General features: G+C 33.4%; 1 protein-coding gene and 1 pseudogene across 1 annotated transcript; both read right to left on the bottom strand.

Annotated features, from left to right (window-relative positions):
- Positions 1–3,545: 3,545 nt before the first annotated feature.
- Positions 3,546–4,223, bottom strand: LOC132295877 (E3 ubiquitin-protein ligase RING1-like). The gene is made up of 2 exons (XM_059794142.1): positions 3,746–4,223; positions 3,546–3,550 (listed from the first exon to the last, which is right to left on the bottom strand). The coding sequence occupies exons 1-2, from the start codon at positions 4,221–4,223 to the stop codon at positions 3,546–3,548; spliced, it is 483 nt and encodes a 160-aa protein (XP_059650125.1).
- Positions 4,224–6,375: 2,152 nt separating this feature from the next.
- LOC132295876 (amino acid permease 3-like) lies at positions 6,376–18,527 on the bottom strand (annotated as a pseudogene).
- Between the last annotated feature and the right edge of the window lie 1,522 nt (positions 18,528–20,049).

Genomic DNA, 20,049 nt, shown 5'->3' with positions numbered 1-20,049 from the left:
GTTGCAGAGAGAGAGAGAGAGGGCAAGTTCAAAGTCTAGAACGAGAATGGAGATGGAGGTGATTGGGGAGGCTAAAATGATTTACCCTAAAAATATTTTGTATTTTGATGACCCATCATCCACTGGCCTATAAATTTTGAGGTAGGCGACCACCTTTGTGGCCTTGGGTCAGGACCGGCCTGGGCTTATTTGGCTTGGCCCTTTATCTTAGTACGGTGGCTGAGTTAACTTGGGTTTGATTGGGTGGGCTAATTTTATTATTATTATTTTTTTTTCCTTTTTTGGGCTGAAATTAGTATAGTAAAATTTTCGTTTTTTTTTTTTTTTTTTTTTCCGAATGGGCTCAAGCCCATCAGAATCCACCCCTACATCCACCCTTGTATGTTACATTTTCATATACAATAGTAATCATAGTGGTAGATAGTTAAAATATTGAACATTTTTTTTTTCCTTTCCAAAACCTGAAGTCCACCCAGCTAATCAAGAATTGACTAGTACCTTGGCCCTTTTTATCAAGTTAACTGCAAAATAGGATTTTAGTTAAAAATAAAGTCATTACATATTATATATATGGGTGAAGTGCAGAAAACACCCCTGTAGTATAGATATAGTGCATATCACACCCCTCACGTGCAGAAAACACCTATAGTTTTAATTTTGTGCAAATAAGTCCATCTGACACATTTAAAATAGAATTTGTCTAAATTACCCTCACCCATACATTTTACAAATAATTTAAAAATACATTATGTTGTGAAATGACGAAAAAGGACACAAAAAACCAAGTGACATCGTTTGGCCCATCATTGTATTTCCCACTCACCTCACCCATTTGCATCAGTCTCTGACGGGCAGGAACTGAAGATCACCGGAGGTTCATCGGAACTGTTACATGTTGGCATTGTACCTCTGTGTTCTCAATTTGGCTAGCTTAAAATTCTCAGGTGGTGGTGGTCTGAAATTGTTACTCTCACTAGATGGTCTGGACTGAGGTCGCCGGACAGAGCTGAAGCTTTGCGACTCACAGGAACTGATAAGGCTTCGATGTACTCTTCATGGTCTCTACAGGTTCATGGATTTCAATGGTTCAATTGGTGATGATTAAAAGCAATTCGGTTGGGTCGGTGATTATTAGAAGCTATTCGGTTGGGTCGGTGATTATTAGAGACATAGAGCCTATTCGGTTTAGTCGGTGATGATCAGAGACACATAGTCTTTATCAAAAGACCACCTATGTTCCAAAGACACAGAGCCTTTATAATTAATCATCTCTTTGATATAGACCACCTATGTTAGAGAGAAGGGGGATCATGTGAAAGAAAATTTAAGAGAGAAAGGAGATGAATCTGCCGCCACCGGAGAAGATGAAGTTGAAGGTGTTATCATCAACTGGATGATGAATTTCCTAACCTGAAATCACCGATGGCTTCAACGCCTTCTTGAAAATTCTGATTTGAGTCTGAAATGCCGATCTGTCAAAGCGAACACCATCGGCATTTCAAATGCAGAGCGACTTCGAATCCGGCATTTAATTAACATATAGGAAATTTTAATTTATATACACACTTGAGCCTTCGGAATTATGAAACTGAAAGCTTTAGCAACAGCAACCAAACTGGACGATGAAGAGACCCCACAGTTTTAGCGAAACCAAAACAGTGGATTCGCCGGAGCTTCCGGTGATCCTTAGTTCCAGCAAGCTTCGGTACTTCTCGCCGGTCTTCACGGTCACTAAGGTTATGGTCTTCCCAGTGATGGAGATGATACCCATTTTCTTCACCCGGTTGTGCACAAGTTTGCCGGAATTGTTTTTCGCTGTTGCAGCAATTTGGGTCCTTGTTGATGGGTGTCTCTCTCTATTGATATATATATCAGTTTAAGCACCTTCGCTACTTTCTACTCCAATTCCGAGTCAAGCATCCTAACTAACAGTTTGGATTTGGATTCCGAAGGTAAAAAAAAACAGAGTATTCTCCTGCAAGTTGAAACATGAAAAATCAGAAAAGGTGAACGAGGATCCTCTGTCTGAGGAGAAGTACTTGGGGAATTACTATGGCTACATGGACCCAGCAAGTATTACTTTTGTAGAATCAGATTCTAATAACTTGTTTTCTGCTATATAAGAAGGTATACATATAATTCATGTTGTTAAAGCTTTAAAACTTCTATCAAAAGAAACATTAAAGCTACATAATTTAATTATTAAATTGTGCTTCACATGCACTAAACGTTACAAAACAGTTGTTATACTTGTGTAGGAAGTGGAAAATTTGACATGAAAATGTTGATCGGCCTGTGCTGGTAATGGTGTAAATTCAGGACCTTTTGCAAGGCATAACAATTGTCTACTTTTCTTATATAATTTTTCCTTAGTTAAATAAAATTATCCCGAAGTCTAATTAGAACTTGAAAAGATGATAAATAGGGGGAGAAATACAATGTTGAGAGAGAAAAAAAAAATGTTGGAGAGTGAAAACACTAAATGTTAAATATATATATAGAGAAAAAAAGTTTAAGATAATGTGCACAAAAAACCCCTATAGTATGAGATTCATAGCATATGTATCCCCTTGGGTATTTTGGGAAGAGTAAAAGGGCAAAATAGGTATTACAATACTAATTTATGTCAGATTTCTGATGGAGGGGTAATTTTGCACAATTTCAAAAGATTAGGGGTGTTTATTGCACACTTTTTCAAATAGGGGGTAAAAGTGCTACGAAAAATATACTTCAAGGGTGTTTTTTGCACCTCCCCCTTATATATACACACACATAGAGAGAGAGAGAGAGAGAGAGAGAGAGAGAGAGGGGAGCTTAAAAGCTTACAAAACATTTCGGAAAATTATTTTAAGGCCGAACTCTTGAAAGTGATTTTACGGACTAAAATTTTGATTGGCCGGAAAATATAAAAAAAATGGGACCTACGGTCCATACCCCCTTCTTTATATATTGCAAACATGACTAATCAAAGTTATTTGGTACGTCAGGCTATTCACTTTTATTCTTCGGCTAAGTAAGAAAGCTCAAACATTTTATAGATAGACTACATCATTACCAAGTGCTATCATTAAAAAAAAAAACATTTTTCTTCCTACAACAAATTTATGATTTTAAAAATCATATCTAAAATGACTTATTTTTCTGAGAAGGTCTATTTTAGATGATGAATTTCTACCTTTAATTCAATTTAAAAGTGAATGAGATCATTCAATTCATAGGGATATCCAAACAACCCTTTAGAATAGCATACAGACACACCTGCCAGCCCTTGATACCTTTCCATTTGCATCAGAGCAATCTCTAAAATAAAGTATATATATAAACTCATACCTGCCAAAGAGACGATTCAATCATAAAACTGTTTATACAAACCACTTTCTTCTGGCTTCCACAGGGCTGCAATTTGGACAAGAATCTAGAAAATGAGCCAAGAGCGCCACCACAAACCATCCGTAGAAAATAACACATTTCTTACATTTTACTTCAAAAAGAGTTAGCGCCAAGAGTAATGAGTTTATACAATGAATGTTACAGCTTAATTCATGTCAGTCTGTAAAATTTTATCAGAGAAATTAGTATGACTGACCAGTTTATAGCAATATTAATGATGATATAGCTGGACTAGCAGCTTTCATTTTAGTATAATATGAAGGAACAAGAATGTAGGATATGAAATGTTAATTTTGTATGTGAAATTTGAATTAAACCATAGTTTTAAACAAAAAAAAACAAATAAATAAAGTACCTTCAGAGGAAGAGTTTATTCTATTGCCTCTGACATTGAGGTACCATGACCTCCAATTTGACAATAGACTGATTGGGCACAAAGAATGCAGTTGAGTCCACCACCTATTAAGTTGATCTGCTACCTCATCCCCACCAAAATTTTCAGCAATATTGTCAATTTGAGCAGAATCATCGTCAACTTTTAGCTGGTACCCACACACTGGACATGTATTGTGGATGTTCAACCAACGAAGGATGCAATTAGGGTGACAAAAATGTTTGCAAGGCAGCTCTCTCACTTCCACACCGACCTCAAACTCATCCTTGTAGACAGGACAGTAGGAGTCACTGCTCAAATGTACTGGTGTGAGTATCACGGTAGCCAAGGCCTTAATGGCTGAAACTGGTGCAGGAGGTGGCCCCAACCTATCATTCTGTGTCAGCTCCTGAATGAACTCTTCAATCCCATTACTGGGAGAGACTTCCATTGAGTCCATGGCCTCAGGAACCACACTTTTGTCAACATATCAAAGGCATATATTCTTGTCTGTATGAATTTTCTTCGACTGTAGCAATTGTTTCTCAATCACCTCACGCATCCAATGATACCTAACGTCGATGTGCTTTGTGCGAGAATGATACATCGCATTCTTGCTCAAGTCAATAGCACTCTGACTGTCACAGGATACTACGTATTCTTTTTGCTTTAACCCTAATTCTTGAAGGAACTGTTTTATCCACAGTAATTCTTTATTGGCTTCAGTAACAGCAATATATTCGGCTCAGTTGTAGACAAGGCAACACACTTCTGCAATTTAGACTGCCACGACACAGCTCCCACTGCCAAAGTGAATAAATACCCCGACGTTGATTTTCTGCCATCAAGGTCACCTGCCATGTCTCTAATGTTTTGTGATATGATGAAAAATATTAAATTAACTAGTTGCAAATTAATCTTTTATTATGTTTAATTTATGTAATTAAATGTACGGGTTGGATTTGTGATTTTAATTATAGTTGTGGTTTACAAGCATGATTCATGGCTGTAACTATATGTTGTACCATTGTTATATATGGTTTGATGGATTTAATGTATATTTGAGATGAAATCATTGAGATAGTTAATAAGCTAGTCTCTTTGATACTTTATGCAATTGTTAGATATGACGTTGATGATTAGATGAGTAGGTAAACTGGCTAATAATTCTAGACACGTTACATTATGCTATTTTCATATTCGGCTTTCTTGATGATCTTATATATGTATATGCCGTGATACGAGTTTGGAGTCTCGGGATTAGTGGATAGGACTAAGGTGTATATTGCCGGAGATGAGTATCTGGATATAGGAGATGTGTTAGCCCTGGTAAAAAAGGGACTCTTGACCATCCTGTGAATGATTATCAAGTGATACTCTCTATCAGGTTGATACTGCCCTATATTCAATGACGTCTATAGCATATATATGGATGTATTGACTATGTAGGTATATCATGAGTTTTAGCTGGGGATGTACTATTTATTGGTTCTCTGATTGGGTCGTAGTAGATAGGACTTGTTTGTGGGTTTAGCCCACAATTTATTTTTTAGGTCCACATCATTTCCAGACTTAGAGGTTATTCGTGCTGATTAGAGAGCATTCATCTTTACTCTTCCGGATTATCGATGTAGGACATTATCTCTGATTTCATTCATTGTTTAGACTTAGTTATTTAGACTTTATTATTATTTTAGTTTTGGATTTTTTGTTAGGGGTCCATGTAACATTGGATTCCCGAGTTGTACTTTGAAGGATTTTTCATTTATTGATTTATTTGGAGATTATTGGTATCAAGGATTTATTAATCAATTATTATTTAGTTTTTTCATTCAGGGAATATTTATTTATTATTATTTCATCTTGTATTATGTGTTTGTTTATTATTAATTATTTGATATCCTCCTATTTTTGGGTGAGAAAAAGACAAGTCTCTTAACATAGCAAAAAACGATAGAATGTTCACAAGGAACACGTTACTTTGAATCTACAAAGTAGGGTATCTTGAATCTACAAAACAAGAGATAAATTCAGATAAATGTGATATTGTATTGAATAATTGAATTAATTGCAATACACATATTTATAATTAAAGAAATTCTAGTATTAAAAAGATTAACCATAAAGAAACCTAATAACAAAAGAAAAATAATTCATAAAAGAAAATAATTAAAGTTAAACTTTCTATAAAAGATTATAAAACATAAATAAATAAATAAAATCTAAACTTTAAAAATACTAAACACAAAGTGTCGTGCATCACATCGGATCCATACCCTTTATCCAAATCTGTCAAGGTCTGGAGCAATCATGCATCCAGATAATATAATATACTTGCACAAACACGTGATACACGTATACACCAAAAGACTGTGAAGCTTGTCTAAATAATTTAGTTGGTCTGTGGAACTTCTCTAAGCTCTTCAATTTGACCGCAACCAGCTGTACTAACGAATTTTAAGAAGTTACATATTTTTAAAACAAATTTTACACCTTCTCTTTGTAATGCTGTGAAACAAAACAGAATGCAAAAGCAAATAGTTCTTTTGAGACAGATGAACATTTTTCCTTCACTAATTTCAAAAAGGTTGAGTGAGATTGGTTCTGTTGAATTAGCATAAATAGGTTTCGAAGGGTACGTAAAACTTGCTAGAATCAACAATCGCAGCAATGGAGCCTGAAGCAGCAGCAATTGTGATAATTAAGGAGGCAAGCAACACTTACGATTTCAAGGGAGATCCATTTTGTGCTCCATTTGGGTATCTTCTTTTGCTCTATATACATCGTTACAGGGAAGTATATAGTGAGAGGCCAAAACGCAATGGCCTCCATAATTGTAAAGGCATCATTAAACGGCACAAGCATTGCTACGAGAGTGATTATAATCACAAACATAGTTCTCCAGACCAAACGAAAAGGTTTGAATTTGTAACCTTTCCAGGGAAGAAAATTTTTGAATTTGTAGAGCTTGAAGCCCTGAATTGGGATTTCGATTTCTTTGATGATGGAATCAATTTGAGGAAATCTTTCTGATACAGTTTTCTCTATGAAAGCAAAAATGGGTTGGGAGTTGATTTGGTATGCACCAAATTGTTGGATTACTATGGCAGCGTAGGCTATTTCGAGAAGCCAATATGGCCTATGGAAGCCGTCACGGGGCAATCCCGGGGTCAGGTCCCCGAAAGCAGCATAGCCCATGCAGCCACTGAACATGTAGGCAGTAGTCATGATTGCAACACTTCGCAGATTTGCTTTCTTCATTGCAACTGACTTAGCTTCTGTTGGTGAGGACTTGATTGTGTCCTGAATTTCAATTAGGATTTCAGAATAAGAATAGGCAAAAGCTATGGTGCCGAGTGCTTGGAAGATGCTCCATATCTTTTGGGCTGGAGTCCCACTACTGCCAATGCTTATTCCAGTGATGCTTCCCATGAATTTTCCGGTTCCTGATCATCGACCATGAAAAAAAGAAAAAAAAAAAAAAAAAAAGGTGTCATGTGAAATTGGATGTTTTTGCAACAACTATGATCAACTAATTGAATTTGGAACTGTTTTATCTTAAACAAACAGAATTGTAAGTGGGATTATATCTCCAATGCACCTGCAACTTTGCCAATTCCGATTGATATACTTATTAATCGGAATTGGCAAAGTTGCAGGTGCATTGGAAACACCATGACTACTGCAACAATTGAAAGCCACAACATCCCATCAAAGCATGGAATTTGAGAGGAAATGATTCCTATGAGGCCAAACACAATCATATATTCATATATGGTTTGCTTGAGAAGACGCAAGGATTTGTCCCGCCACTCTGATGGTAGCAATCATACCATTTGATTCCCCTATTTGATTAAAAACCACAAGAGCATCCAATCATTAGGACAAAGATTTAAACAAAAAAAAAAAACCACTTAAGATAGGGTTTCAAAGATATATATAATTTGGTAAGCCTTACTCATGCAAATAATAAGTACCCAAATTATGTATACAGACATAAAAACTAGAGTATGTACTGTGTCATTTTTCTTTGCAATAATTTTAGGTGAAATAACAAAAAATTTCCAAGAAGATATTCCATGGCAATGGTGCATGATGTTTGCCTATGATCTTCTACTAGTAGATACTTGTAAAGAAAACTTAATTAGCAATAAAATTAGTAATACATAGAAATGCTTTAGAATCAAAAGGATTGAGAATTAGTCCAAGGAAAACAAAATATATGGGATATAAATTTTAAAAAAAAAAAATCAGATATAATGAAAACGATTACTCAAGATAATCACTTTCAATGTTTAGGATCAAAAAAAAAAAAAGGAGAGAAAGTGTAACAACCCTCAACTTGGGCTGGCCAACCCATCCCAACCCGAACCCAACCTCAACCCGACTTCGGGTTGGGTTGGGCTGGCCCGTGGTAACTCGAATTCGTGGTTCAACCCATGAAACCCAACCTAAATATTTTCCAGTCGGCCGGGTTGTATAGGACAACCCGTTTTTTTTTTTTTTTTTTTTTTTTTTTTTTTTTTCAGTCAGCGAAAATGGGTTAGGCCTCCCTCTCTATATATATCTCCATGCTAATACCATACTGTCAATATATATATATATATAAGTGGACAAAAAATCTAAAGTTCAAAATTAGTAAAACAAGGAGAAGATTTGGGTACCATCAACTAGTATGAAATGATAAAAATTAATAGGCAGGACAAATCGGCAAGAAATAAGCTTGAAAATTATTTTTCATAAAAATACAGGTTATATATATATATATTTGGTAGGCTTCTATATTTATAAATATATGTATATATAAACACATATACCATATGTCAATATATATATATATATAATATATACACTATATAAGTGGACAAAAAATTTAAAATAAAAAAATAGTAAAACAAGGAGAAGATTTGGATACCATCAACTAATATCAAAGGATAAACTCTAATAGGCCGGAAAAATGGGCAAAAAAATAGGCCTTCCATAAAAATATGGCTAATATTTACGTTTAGTCTTTTACATATATATAAATTTGGATTTCCAAAAATAACACTTAAAAGATTTCAAATTGAGATTCGGCACCTATTAAATAGTAATTTCAAATTTTTGGGGGGCTTAATATGTATTTGATAAGTATGTGTGTGAGTCTATATATATATACACACACACAAAATAGGGATTTAGGGTTCAATGATTGTGGTGTAGAGAAGGATGGTGATGGAGAATAAAAATAGTAGTAGTGAGTGGTTGGTTAAGCTAAGGGTTTTGTCGAAGCTTTGTGTGACTATTGCAATGGGGCTACTCTCTGAGTTGCCATACTTTATCTATTTAAGCAAAAGAAGTGAGGATGACGAGGAGGAGGGAGATGGGACATTTATAGTTGTACGGCGGCAAGATTATGACAGCGGTGACGACAGTAGCAGTGAAGGTGAGATGGCGACGACAGCGATGGTGACAAAAATATAATATAATAATATATATAAATGTAATTCGGGTTACAGGTTGGGTCGAGCTAAACCCGTCTAACTTGCACCCCTAGGATCAATAATAAAAACGGAAGGAAAGTGTAACAACTCTCATTCTAGCCAGACACAATATTGTCCGTTGACTTCCTAGAGGGTCATCCATCCATCCTGGTACTACTCTAGTAAAAGGGCGTTGAATCTACATATAACACATGATCCCTCCACACCCAGGCGATGTGAGATTGTACACTTGCAACTCGCCCAGTGTCGTAATTATTAGTTGAATCTACATATAACACATGATCCCTCCACACCCAGGCGATGTGAGATTGTACACTTGCAACTCGCCCAGTGTCGTAATTATTAGTGTCACCTGCACACGCTCCCGCTAGCATCTTATGTGATAAAAGAATAACACAAATATTGAATTAAATAAAAATTATATATAGAAAGGATTGCTTTAAGTCAACATTATGCTTTATGGAGTGGAGTGTTGGTTTTAGAAAGAAATAAGGACAATATTTTTTATAGAACGAAAATAAGAATGTTAAAGTGAACCGTTGAAGTGATTAGAAGAGATAGGGAACATGTATGAGAAAAATTAATGAGGTATGGCACCATTAACAATATAATAAAAGAGTAGACTTGGTTACACTGAAATTTTATAAATGCGACGGTGTGGTGGAAATTTTAAATTTTAATTTCCAAGTAATAGATGAAGAGATAGAAAAAAACCAAAAATAGCATGGGAATGACATTATTATAAATGACTCTAAAAAGTTACATAAACATACTTAACAAAAAGGAATGGAGACTGAGAATTCACATAGAATAAGACAAGGACCACAATGATGATGTTGGGTTTTGTGGCTCAAATTCAGTGTGCAAGCAGTGTTCTAGGAGATATGAACAGGTTTAAGATGTTTGGAACCAATTCAACTTTTTCTTGAACCAATTGGACATGATAGTAACTCTAATTGAACCCGTTCAAAAAAAGTTGAATCAGTTGGACATGGAAATCAGAAGACTGCTATTTTAGAGTTGAAGGCTGATAAGGTAACTCCGTCTATGAAAATTAGAGAAAAAAAGATGTAACAGATTTAAGGATGAGCGTTGTGAGGAGAGGGGAAAGTATATGTAATTTCCGAGTGTAGAGTATATTGCTAAGATTAGCCTCAAAAGAGATGATGAGTGAGTGAGTGAGTAATTGAGTGGGGTTCTCTGTGAGATATGAATTTGTAATTGGCATATTTAGTTATCAAAACGAGTCTGATTGAATTGTAAATTTTCAGTTTGATTTGTCAAGAATCAAGATCGAAAACGGAATTGAAGAATTTCAAGTGTTTATACTTCGATACACTCCGGGATGATGAGAACAACGTTTTAGAAAAGTAAGAGACTGTGTAAGGACACTCAAGAGGTTCAATATTGAGTTTTTGGGAAGTTTACATTCTGCCCAACTTAAACTGGTTCAAGTTTCTTGTAATAGGTTCAAGTGTCAAAGTTGGTTTGCAAGAATTTTCTACTGACCAACTTGAACCGGTTACAGGTGGCTGAACTGGGTCAAGGTCTTCAACAAATTTTGGTAACTTTGTTTCCGTATCTGTTTTGACTTCCTATTTTGCATAAACTTTTACCATAATGATCATACACGAAATTAACTTGTTTTTGAAATATAATTAGGTTTTCAAAAGTCTATCAATATATGTTTTATCACTTAAACTTTTAGGGCCTGAAAATATATATTTTTCTAATAGAGAGAATTGCTTGAGAAAGATTTTTATTCAGAAAATCAATTTAGTTTTTCTGATTTTATTTTTAAGAGCATACACATAAAACACGAGTGATTTAGGAGTGTTGTAATACCCCTAATTTTAAAAGGATAGTCTCGGTATTTATTTATTTATTTTTATTGTATTTTTTTTAATTGTTTAATTGATTATTTGACTAATTGTTTATGTGTTTAATTGAATTAAATGTTACTTGATTAATTGGCTACTTGTCTATGTGTTATTTATATTTTGTTTAGGTGTTATTTGTATTATTTGTTTAATTAGATTGTGTGCTTAAATGATGTATTTGATTAATTGTAATTAATTGTAAATTAAATGATTAAATGTTTTATTTTATTTTATTTTATGGTTATGGTTAGTGGTAATGGGCTAACTAATTGGGTCTCATGAACTACTTGGATAGAGGTTGGATGGGTATGGATAATTACCCATGGATAGTTGTATATGTATATATATAGATATATATGTATATACATATATATAAAAAGGAAAGTAATTTATTAATATTATAGTAACTTTAGTATTAATAAATAATCTGATGTATATATTTTATATATTTATATAATAAGGATATACATATATTTTATACGTAACATGTTTTAAGTTACCTTTTTAATATTATGGTAACTTTAGTATAAATAAATAATCTAATGTATATATTTTATTTATTTAATGATGATACAGATAGATTATATACGTAACATATTTTAAGTTACTTTTTAATATTATGGTAACTTTAGTATAAATAAATAATCTGATGTATATATTTTAATTTATTTAATGAGGATATAGATAGATTATATACGTAACATGTTTTAAGTTACCGTTTAACATTATGGTAACTTTAGTATTAATAAATAATCTAATGTATATATTTTATTTAATTAATAAGGTTATTTAATTAATAAGGATATACATAGATTATATACGTAACATATTTTAAGTTACCTTTTTAATATTTTCATTTTTTATTTTTCTTTATTAAGTTGACTTGGATTGAGAAAAGGAATAGAATTATTATTTAGCCTATAAATAGGCAACTATAGGTTGAAAAAGGAGTGAAAATATATCACGTAATATATTCTAGAGAGAGAAGGAGAAAGAGGAAGGAATGAGGAGAAAACCCTTTAGAGAAAAGATCAAGGAAGAAGAAGTTTAACTTTCAGTCCGAAAGTTTAAGGCAAGTTCTTCCTCTATCTCTTTCCCTTTGATTCGTGTTTCTGTACATGCCTAGGAAATTCCAGAATTTATTAAACACATAAAATTAAATAATTATGCATGTTTAATTGGGTTAGAACATAGGTTTTATGAAATTGGTTCATATCTGTTCTTGTGTTATGAATTGATAAAATGTATGATTTTGATTTGATTTCTTATGTGAATTTTTACATGTTTAAATTATGTATTTTTCATATCTGTGGAATGATGGAACGTAGAAACATGCCTAAGATTCCTGAACATTAAATAGGGACTAGGTTTGGATTTTAATAAATTTAAATAGACTCAATCATAATGATGCTTGCTATTTGAATGTTTTAAACAAACGAATGGATTTAATCTTTTAAAATATTTTAGCAATTGAGATTAAATGTGTAGGATGAATTGGATATAGAGAATCCTTATTTAACGGTATAATAAAATATCATTATGTATAAGATTCAGTTTGTGTAGGACATATGATATAGGAAGTTTAAAGAAATAATAAGTCATTCCTATTATGTAATAACTTGATATCATATTTATCATAGTTATTTATGGAATGTTTGATGTATTTCCTTAATTGTTACATCAATTGTTGGATTGTGTGGCTTAATGCACCGGTATGGGATGGTGGCATTCTAGGGATGGATTAACTTATCAGTTAAGTCCTACCTATTTTATATAAGGGAATGGATTAACTAAAATTTTAAGTCCTACTTATATTTAAGTCAGGTCAGCTGAACAAGTTGAATGACTTATGGATGATTAATTTATTATATAAGGGAATGGATTAACTAAAATGTTAAGTCCTACTTATATTCAAGTCAGGTCAGCTGAACAAGTTGAATGACTTATGGAGGATTAATTTATACTGGATAGGATGGTTACTAGATTATATATATATAAGTATAGTGTCATGATATGAGCTTGAGTCTCAGGATTAATGGTTAGGGCGCGTATATCGCTAAGGATGTGTAGCTAGATATAGTGTAGTTGTGTACCCTGGTAGGTCTAGGTACTCATGTCCACTATATGTGCATTTTGCATGCTGCCTACTATTCAGGTTGAGACAACCTTATAGTCTAGTGAGGTTCCTTTAGTGTGTGTATATATATATACAAACTACTAGTTACTGTTGGATTGACTAGGATGTATACGTGTATCGAATCTCTGCTTGGACTGTAGTAGAGTAGAACTTGTTTGTGGGCCTGACCCACCATTATTTTTCAGGTGTTCGTCACGAGTAGAGGTTGTTCGTGCTGAGCGGGGATCAGTCTACTTCATTCTTCCGATGCTACATAGGAGTTCCTTTATAATTCAGTTTCCTGTTTTAGATTACTGTCATTTGTTTAGTTTGGATTTTCTAGGGGTCCACACAGTATGGATTCCCGAGTTGTATTTTGGAGGATCAGTTGTATCAGAAGAGTTTATTAATTAATGAAAATATATTATGAGGTTTATTATTAGATTATCATTTTAGTTTCTTGTCAACATTTATTTATTCTTCTTTATTCTTTTGTACTCTGTGTTCGTTTATTATCAATTTGTTTTGGATATCCTTGAGTATTCGGGCGTGGGCCTGGCCAACCCGCATTCTGAAATTCGGGGGTATCACAAGTGTCCACACAAGAGTGATTTAGGAGTGTTGTTCTCTATCTCATCGTAATTGAAGCATAATTGAAGATTTAGAGATTCTGAAAAACAAAATTTATTTCACTGTCTATCAAATTCAAATTCAAGGAAAATGGGTGAAGCGATCATACTTTGAAGGAGTCAAAGCATTCGTGGAGTGTTGTTTGATCTACCTGCAACTCTTCTACATAGATCAAGTGTAAGCCTGAGGCTGTTGGACAGGGGAGTCGCAAGCCAGGGATTGTTAGCAATTGGTTTTTGGTAGAACGGTATGGTGTGAGTCTTAGTCAAAGTTCAGTATACTTTGCTTCAAATATAGTTGACCGTTTTGCTTTGGACGACATAGTCCACGAAGTTTTTCCTATAACGATCGGTTGATTTCCACCAATCGGGGTTTCCTCGCTAAAAATCCTGGTGTCATCTCTCACTTTATTTACTTTACTTGCACTTTATTTTTGCTTTGTGGGTTTAATTTTAGTTTTATTTCATTAAAATTAAATAAATAAAAATTAAATAAAGCAGCAAATAATACCTATTCACCACCCATCTAGATTATTTTTAATACAAACTTCCACATCTTATTCCGCTACATAACTCACATTTTCTTCCTTGATATATAATAGTAAAATATTTCTTTATGGACTTAATCTTAGAGTTGGGTGAATCCTGTAAAATATTATGTTGTAAATGGATGTATATGATTACTACCACTATATACATTTATGTTGATGCGATGTGATGTGAATGTGACGATGTTTCCTTTGTGTTTGATGAACGAGGAATTTAACTCTTAATGATGATTCCAAATCACTGATCTAACGCACGCATATAATATAAAGCCGTGTTTGGATAAATTCAAAAATCGTGCAATCGTACTCACATCATGCTCCTAGAAGCTGAAATGGTGCTAGTAATGGCTCCTTGAAAAAGTTTCAGGTATTGAATAACTCCACAGACCTTGACCTGAACAGAAGACGTTTAGTTTGTTGATCTTCATCTTCAATATATATATATAATAATGAATAAAAAATCACTTGCCAATCTATCTCAAAATGAGAGAGAGATTTACCAAGGTTTGATGATCTAACAGTGTCCGTGTAAGTATAGTTTCTATTGCCGGTGACTGGGTCACCGGAATTGTAACATGCGGCCAGAAGAGTAGAGGTGTAGTAAATTAAAAAGGAGAAGAGAAAGATGGCAAGTGGATCACCAGCAATCCATCCAAGCTGAGCGATCGCCCAAGCAACTGAGAGAAGTCCAGGCCCCATGGCAGCTGTTATTATGTGAGCAGTTGCTCTCCAAACATTCCCTATATAGCCAAACACATAACTGCTATAAGTAAGAGAATTAAGCAGTAATAAAATACGGAGTAAGACATTATTTAGCTAGGTGAAAGTGTTTGTGAAAATATATATAATGTTAAAAAGAGAAGAAAGTATACAATACAATTTGATATCGCGGTCCATGGACAATAATTTCACGTCGCAAGGTGGAGAAATGTGAAAAGGATAAAAGTATACTGAGAGAAGAAAAAAAGAAAGCTGTCACTTCATCGTAGGACTAGGCCACTAGCTTACAAATTCTGAACCACCATATATTCCGTTTTTGAATTTGGGTTGGAATAGTTCGCTAGTTCTTGACTTAAAATGTTACTCTCGTTATGGAATTGGGATAGGTAGGCGAGAGTTTAATTGGTAGCTATAAGTTTAAAAAATGAAAAGATGAATAATTACAAGAGTTCTCACGTCATAAAAATAAAATAAAAAATAAAAAACCTTAAGGAAACTCGTACTAAGGGAGAAAAAGAAATTAATTTGTAGCTCGAAATGAAATTTTTTAAAAAAAAAATTGATAGATTCAATTAATATAGAAAAATGAATTTTGTGATTTTTTCTTGAACGAAGGAGTAATTTAGTTGTAATAAACTCAAATATGAGTTTTAGGACACGTTTTAATGTTGAATTTAGCTAATTACAACATTACTTACAGAGAAAAAAAAATTATATCTCACACTTTTCCTAAGGTGTAAAAATATTCGAGTTTAAATTATATATGTTTTTTTGTTAGTAATTACACACATTTGTAATTTGCAAATCATTTGGGAGTTCAAGGTGACTAATGAGTGTGCTAATTATTTATTAAAAAAAATTAAATAAATAAATAAATCAACTGAAGTTTTAGCGAACTTTTAAAGTGAAGAAATTAAGAAGAAGGAACCGTTAGTTTCATGCAAGCTGCATATACATTTAATATTGGCGATAAATAGCACAAAAATTATTTCGGGATGTTCATGATTGTTGATTTGTTGTTCTTTAAAATCTGAATTGGGGTAAACAAGAAAATTGCAGTGGTGTTTTTTTTTTTTTTTTTTTTTTATTTTATTTTTTGGGTACTACGCCTTTTATGCCACGTATAATCAAAGGAGAGAAATTCATTTCTTGCTCGATGGTTGAAGGGCGTTCTTGTAAGAGCTTCTTTGAATAAAAAATAATAATAATAATAATAATAATAATAATAAAAGAAAAAGAATAATAACATAAAATACAACAAATACACTGTTTTACTTACATGTCCCCAGTTATCAATGCCTTTAGACAAAAGCCCAATAGCCTGCATGACAGATGATAATTGCCAGTTTCCGATTCATTACAAGCTATAAAAAAACAAAAAAAAAAATAAGAAAGACCATTGGACTTCATTCAATAGATTAACATATGGCATAGTTCTACTTCTCAAAAAAATATATACGGAAATAGTTCATCAGAGACTCAGTCAGTGACGAATCTAGAAATTTTTTTGAGGAGGGCATGATTAAAAAAAATTGTAGACAAATTTTAAAAAAATAAAAATGAAGTGGGCCATTTTAAAAATTGAGTGGGGTATTTTTAAAATTTTAGCTAAAGCTTTAGGTAATAATATAAATTAGAAAAAATCCAATAGAGAAATTAGTGAGATAAAAATGTGAAGGGGGGCTTTTAAAAAATTGAGTAGAGATATTTTTAAAATTTTAATTAAAGTTATAGTTAATAATGTAAATTAAAAAAAAAAATTTAGGGAAGGCTTCCGCCCCTACTGTCCTGAAGTGGTACGTGCCTGGTCCCAGTAAGATTTCCCAAATTTTCCACTATATAGTGCAAGGCTTTAAGTGAGGCTCCGAGGGGCATACCATATTTAGAGCAATCACACGCGCTATACGCTGCAAGTCTCTCTTACCACCTTTAACCAGGTTCCTCTGCCTCAAAAAAACAAACACTGCAAAGGCTCCAACCTGACCACTAACCAATTCTATAAATATAGAAATATAGGAGTACAACACAAGAAAAAGGGAAAGAGAAATATTTTTTTCTTTTTTCATTTTAAAAAGGGTACACATTGACAAAATACAAGTCCCAGAAATTTGTAACACGCTGGCATGTATAAATATGAAAATTGATCAAGGTTTATTCCAAAGTTCCTTTTCAAGGTTGAAACCTATGACCTTCATTAACCTGTGTTTAAATCAACAATTACCAACTACATGCAAAAAAAGAATGTCTATAACAGGTTTTTTTTTGGTCTCGAGAATTAACTCCCACAATGCACTTTAGCATACTCAAAACTTCCACCTTTCACTTTGAAATGAAAGGAAATATCACTAGGCCACAGGCCTTGGTAAAGAATGTCTATAGTTGACATAGTAAAATAGGCGTGGCACCAGCTTAAGGATGAGTCTGGCTTTGATACCAACTGTAACGAGTGGACGCGTGTCCATTTATCGAAAAGTTTAAACTGTTGGATACTACTGCATACCCACTGTAGGTACCTAGCGTTCGGGTAGGTTCAAAATCATAATAAAGTAACAAATGGTGAAGTATAACTTGCAACATAGTAGAATTTGAGGTGAATTGAGAGAGGTGGAAATCCAGGCAGACTCGAGATAGAGATAGAAAGAGGATGGCAGTGTACAAAAACACCATTGACTCCTTTGATGAAGGTGTGAAGTGTGGGGAAATCTGGATATATCTGATAGGGAGTCTAAAGCTCTCTCCCAATGGGAGGTCATTTCGTCCTCCGTTTTGTCTATCCCCTCTTGGCCTTAGGTCATTTCTTTTTATAAGCCAAGTGAGAGTGGGTGATGTCATCGATGACATCACGTGTGAGTCCATTAACTAAATATTAAAAGAGAATAATTTCTCAAATAATTATAAAACAATGTCAAATAAGATAGAGTGCTCGGGAGTAAAAATGGTATTTTTCTCTCTACAAGTCTAGCCAAGTGTCGACTCGACGAACCCTGAACTTCAGTCACCAAACCAAAACCTCCTAAGATCCCAGGTAATCCTGAGTCATGCTCTCCCAACTTAAGTCTTCATTCTTCTGTTCGACGTATGTTGATGTCGCGGTAACTTTGACAATTAACAAAATTATGCGGACCATTGCTACTGATGTGGCGTAGCTCGTTGACCGTTTGACCGAGCTGTGTGGGCCAAATGCCATGTGGACTCGAGGGTATAACACCTACTCGTTTATACTCCTTTCATTTTTCATCCAAATCCGACGTGAGACAAATACCCTTGTAACACTAAGCCGTTTTTTTTTTTTTTTTTTTCGTTTAGTGAACTTACGGGTGGTGTTAAGGTCAAGCTTTATGGAGCGATTCATACCTAAATCTTTTTGGAACGCCGTTGGGTGCACCATTTCAGCTTCTACATGCATGATCTGAGTAGGATACAATATTTAATTTGGTGTTTAAGAATCTTTGGCCTAATGTGTCTAATGGGGTTTAATTCAAACAAGGCAATCAAATAGTCTAATTGCTTCCACAAGAGTGATGGGACAAATCCTTACAATATCTCGAGTAATCCATATATGATCTCGAGCGTTTGGGGCCATAGGAATCGTTTCCTCTCAAATTCGAGACCTTAATCGGACATTGTGGCTTTCAATTGTTGCAGTAGTCATAATGTAGAACCTTTTGCACCAACAAGCCAGTGGCCTAGCGGTACCAAGTCCCTATTTTTCAAAGAGAGGTCAGGGATTCGAGCCTCAGTGGAGTCATGTGTGTGTCAGTACCAATTAGGGAAAAAAAAATGTAGAACCTTTTGCAAATAAGAAATTAGGGGGGAAAAAAGGTGTCATGTGAAATTGGATGTTATTCTAGCTAGTAACTATCAATTAAATGAATTTTGAAATATAATTAATGGTAATTAGGATTAAATCTCCAATGCACCTGCAAGTTTGCCAATTAGGAGGATTAATTTTTAGAACTCTCTCACTCATAGACCATGTTTTTATGTGCATAACTGTTTTTTGGGACTTTCATCTAGGGGACCATTATGGCATTATCCAGGTTAATTAACACAATTGTTTTTAGAGGCTCATAGTATGCTATATCAGTGCAAGAATTCAAAATGTACAACTTTGTTGTAGCATGTATTTAATTTAATAATTTCAAATATAATTTATATTTCCTATCAATCAATGAGTATATATATAAACTGCAATACTTTTAATACAATAATAATTTCATAAGTAATAAATTTAAATTTCGATTTAATTATGATAAAACATGTTCCTCAAATTTCAACTCAATATTCAAATAGATCAACATGCTATATATATCGATCATTATACCAATACATATAGTTGAAAAATATATAAATTTAACTAGAAATAGTGAAACCTATAAAACTTATGCATGAACAATTAATTAGAACAATAATTCAAGACAATGAAATTCTCTACTATTTTCTGAATTGATTAACTTATTATTAAAACTTTATTCTTTATAATAAAACGTATTATTACCAATTTAAACATTTTTATTGTAAAAAATTTCTTTTTTTCATACAATATATTGATGAAAAATTAATAAAATATTTTTTTAAAAAAATACCTTCTTTTCATGTAATATATTCATTAAGAATTTTAAAAAAATTATAATTTTTTTAAAAATTTTATACTAAAATTTTTTATTTACATAAATAATTAAAAAAATTAAAGGTAAATTTATGCAAATTTAATGAAAAATATCTTATCAAATAGTGTAATGACTCGATCATTTTCCTTCTTTTCCTTTTTTCAGATTTTCACGGATATTTTTTTTCTCGTTAATCTTTTCTTTTCTGAGTTCAGTTTCTTGTCACTTAGTGTCGTCTCGAGTGCTCTGGAATGATTTCTGAGACTCTTTCCTTTGGATTGACAATTTCTTTTGAGAACC

The sequence above is a fragment of the Cornus florida genome, unplaced genomic scaffold (assembly GCF_030987335.1).
Source record: "Cornus florida cultivar Cherokee Brave unplaced genomic scaffold, ASM3098733v1 CherokeeBrave_3.0.0_Hap2_Chr02, whole genome shotgun sequence".
NCBI lineage: Eukaryota > Viridiplantae > Streptophyta > Magnoliopsida > Cornales > Cornaceae > Cornus > Cornus florida.
This window is presented reverse-complemented; position numbering and strand designations above follow the sequence as displayed.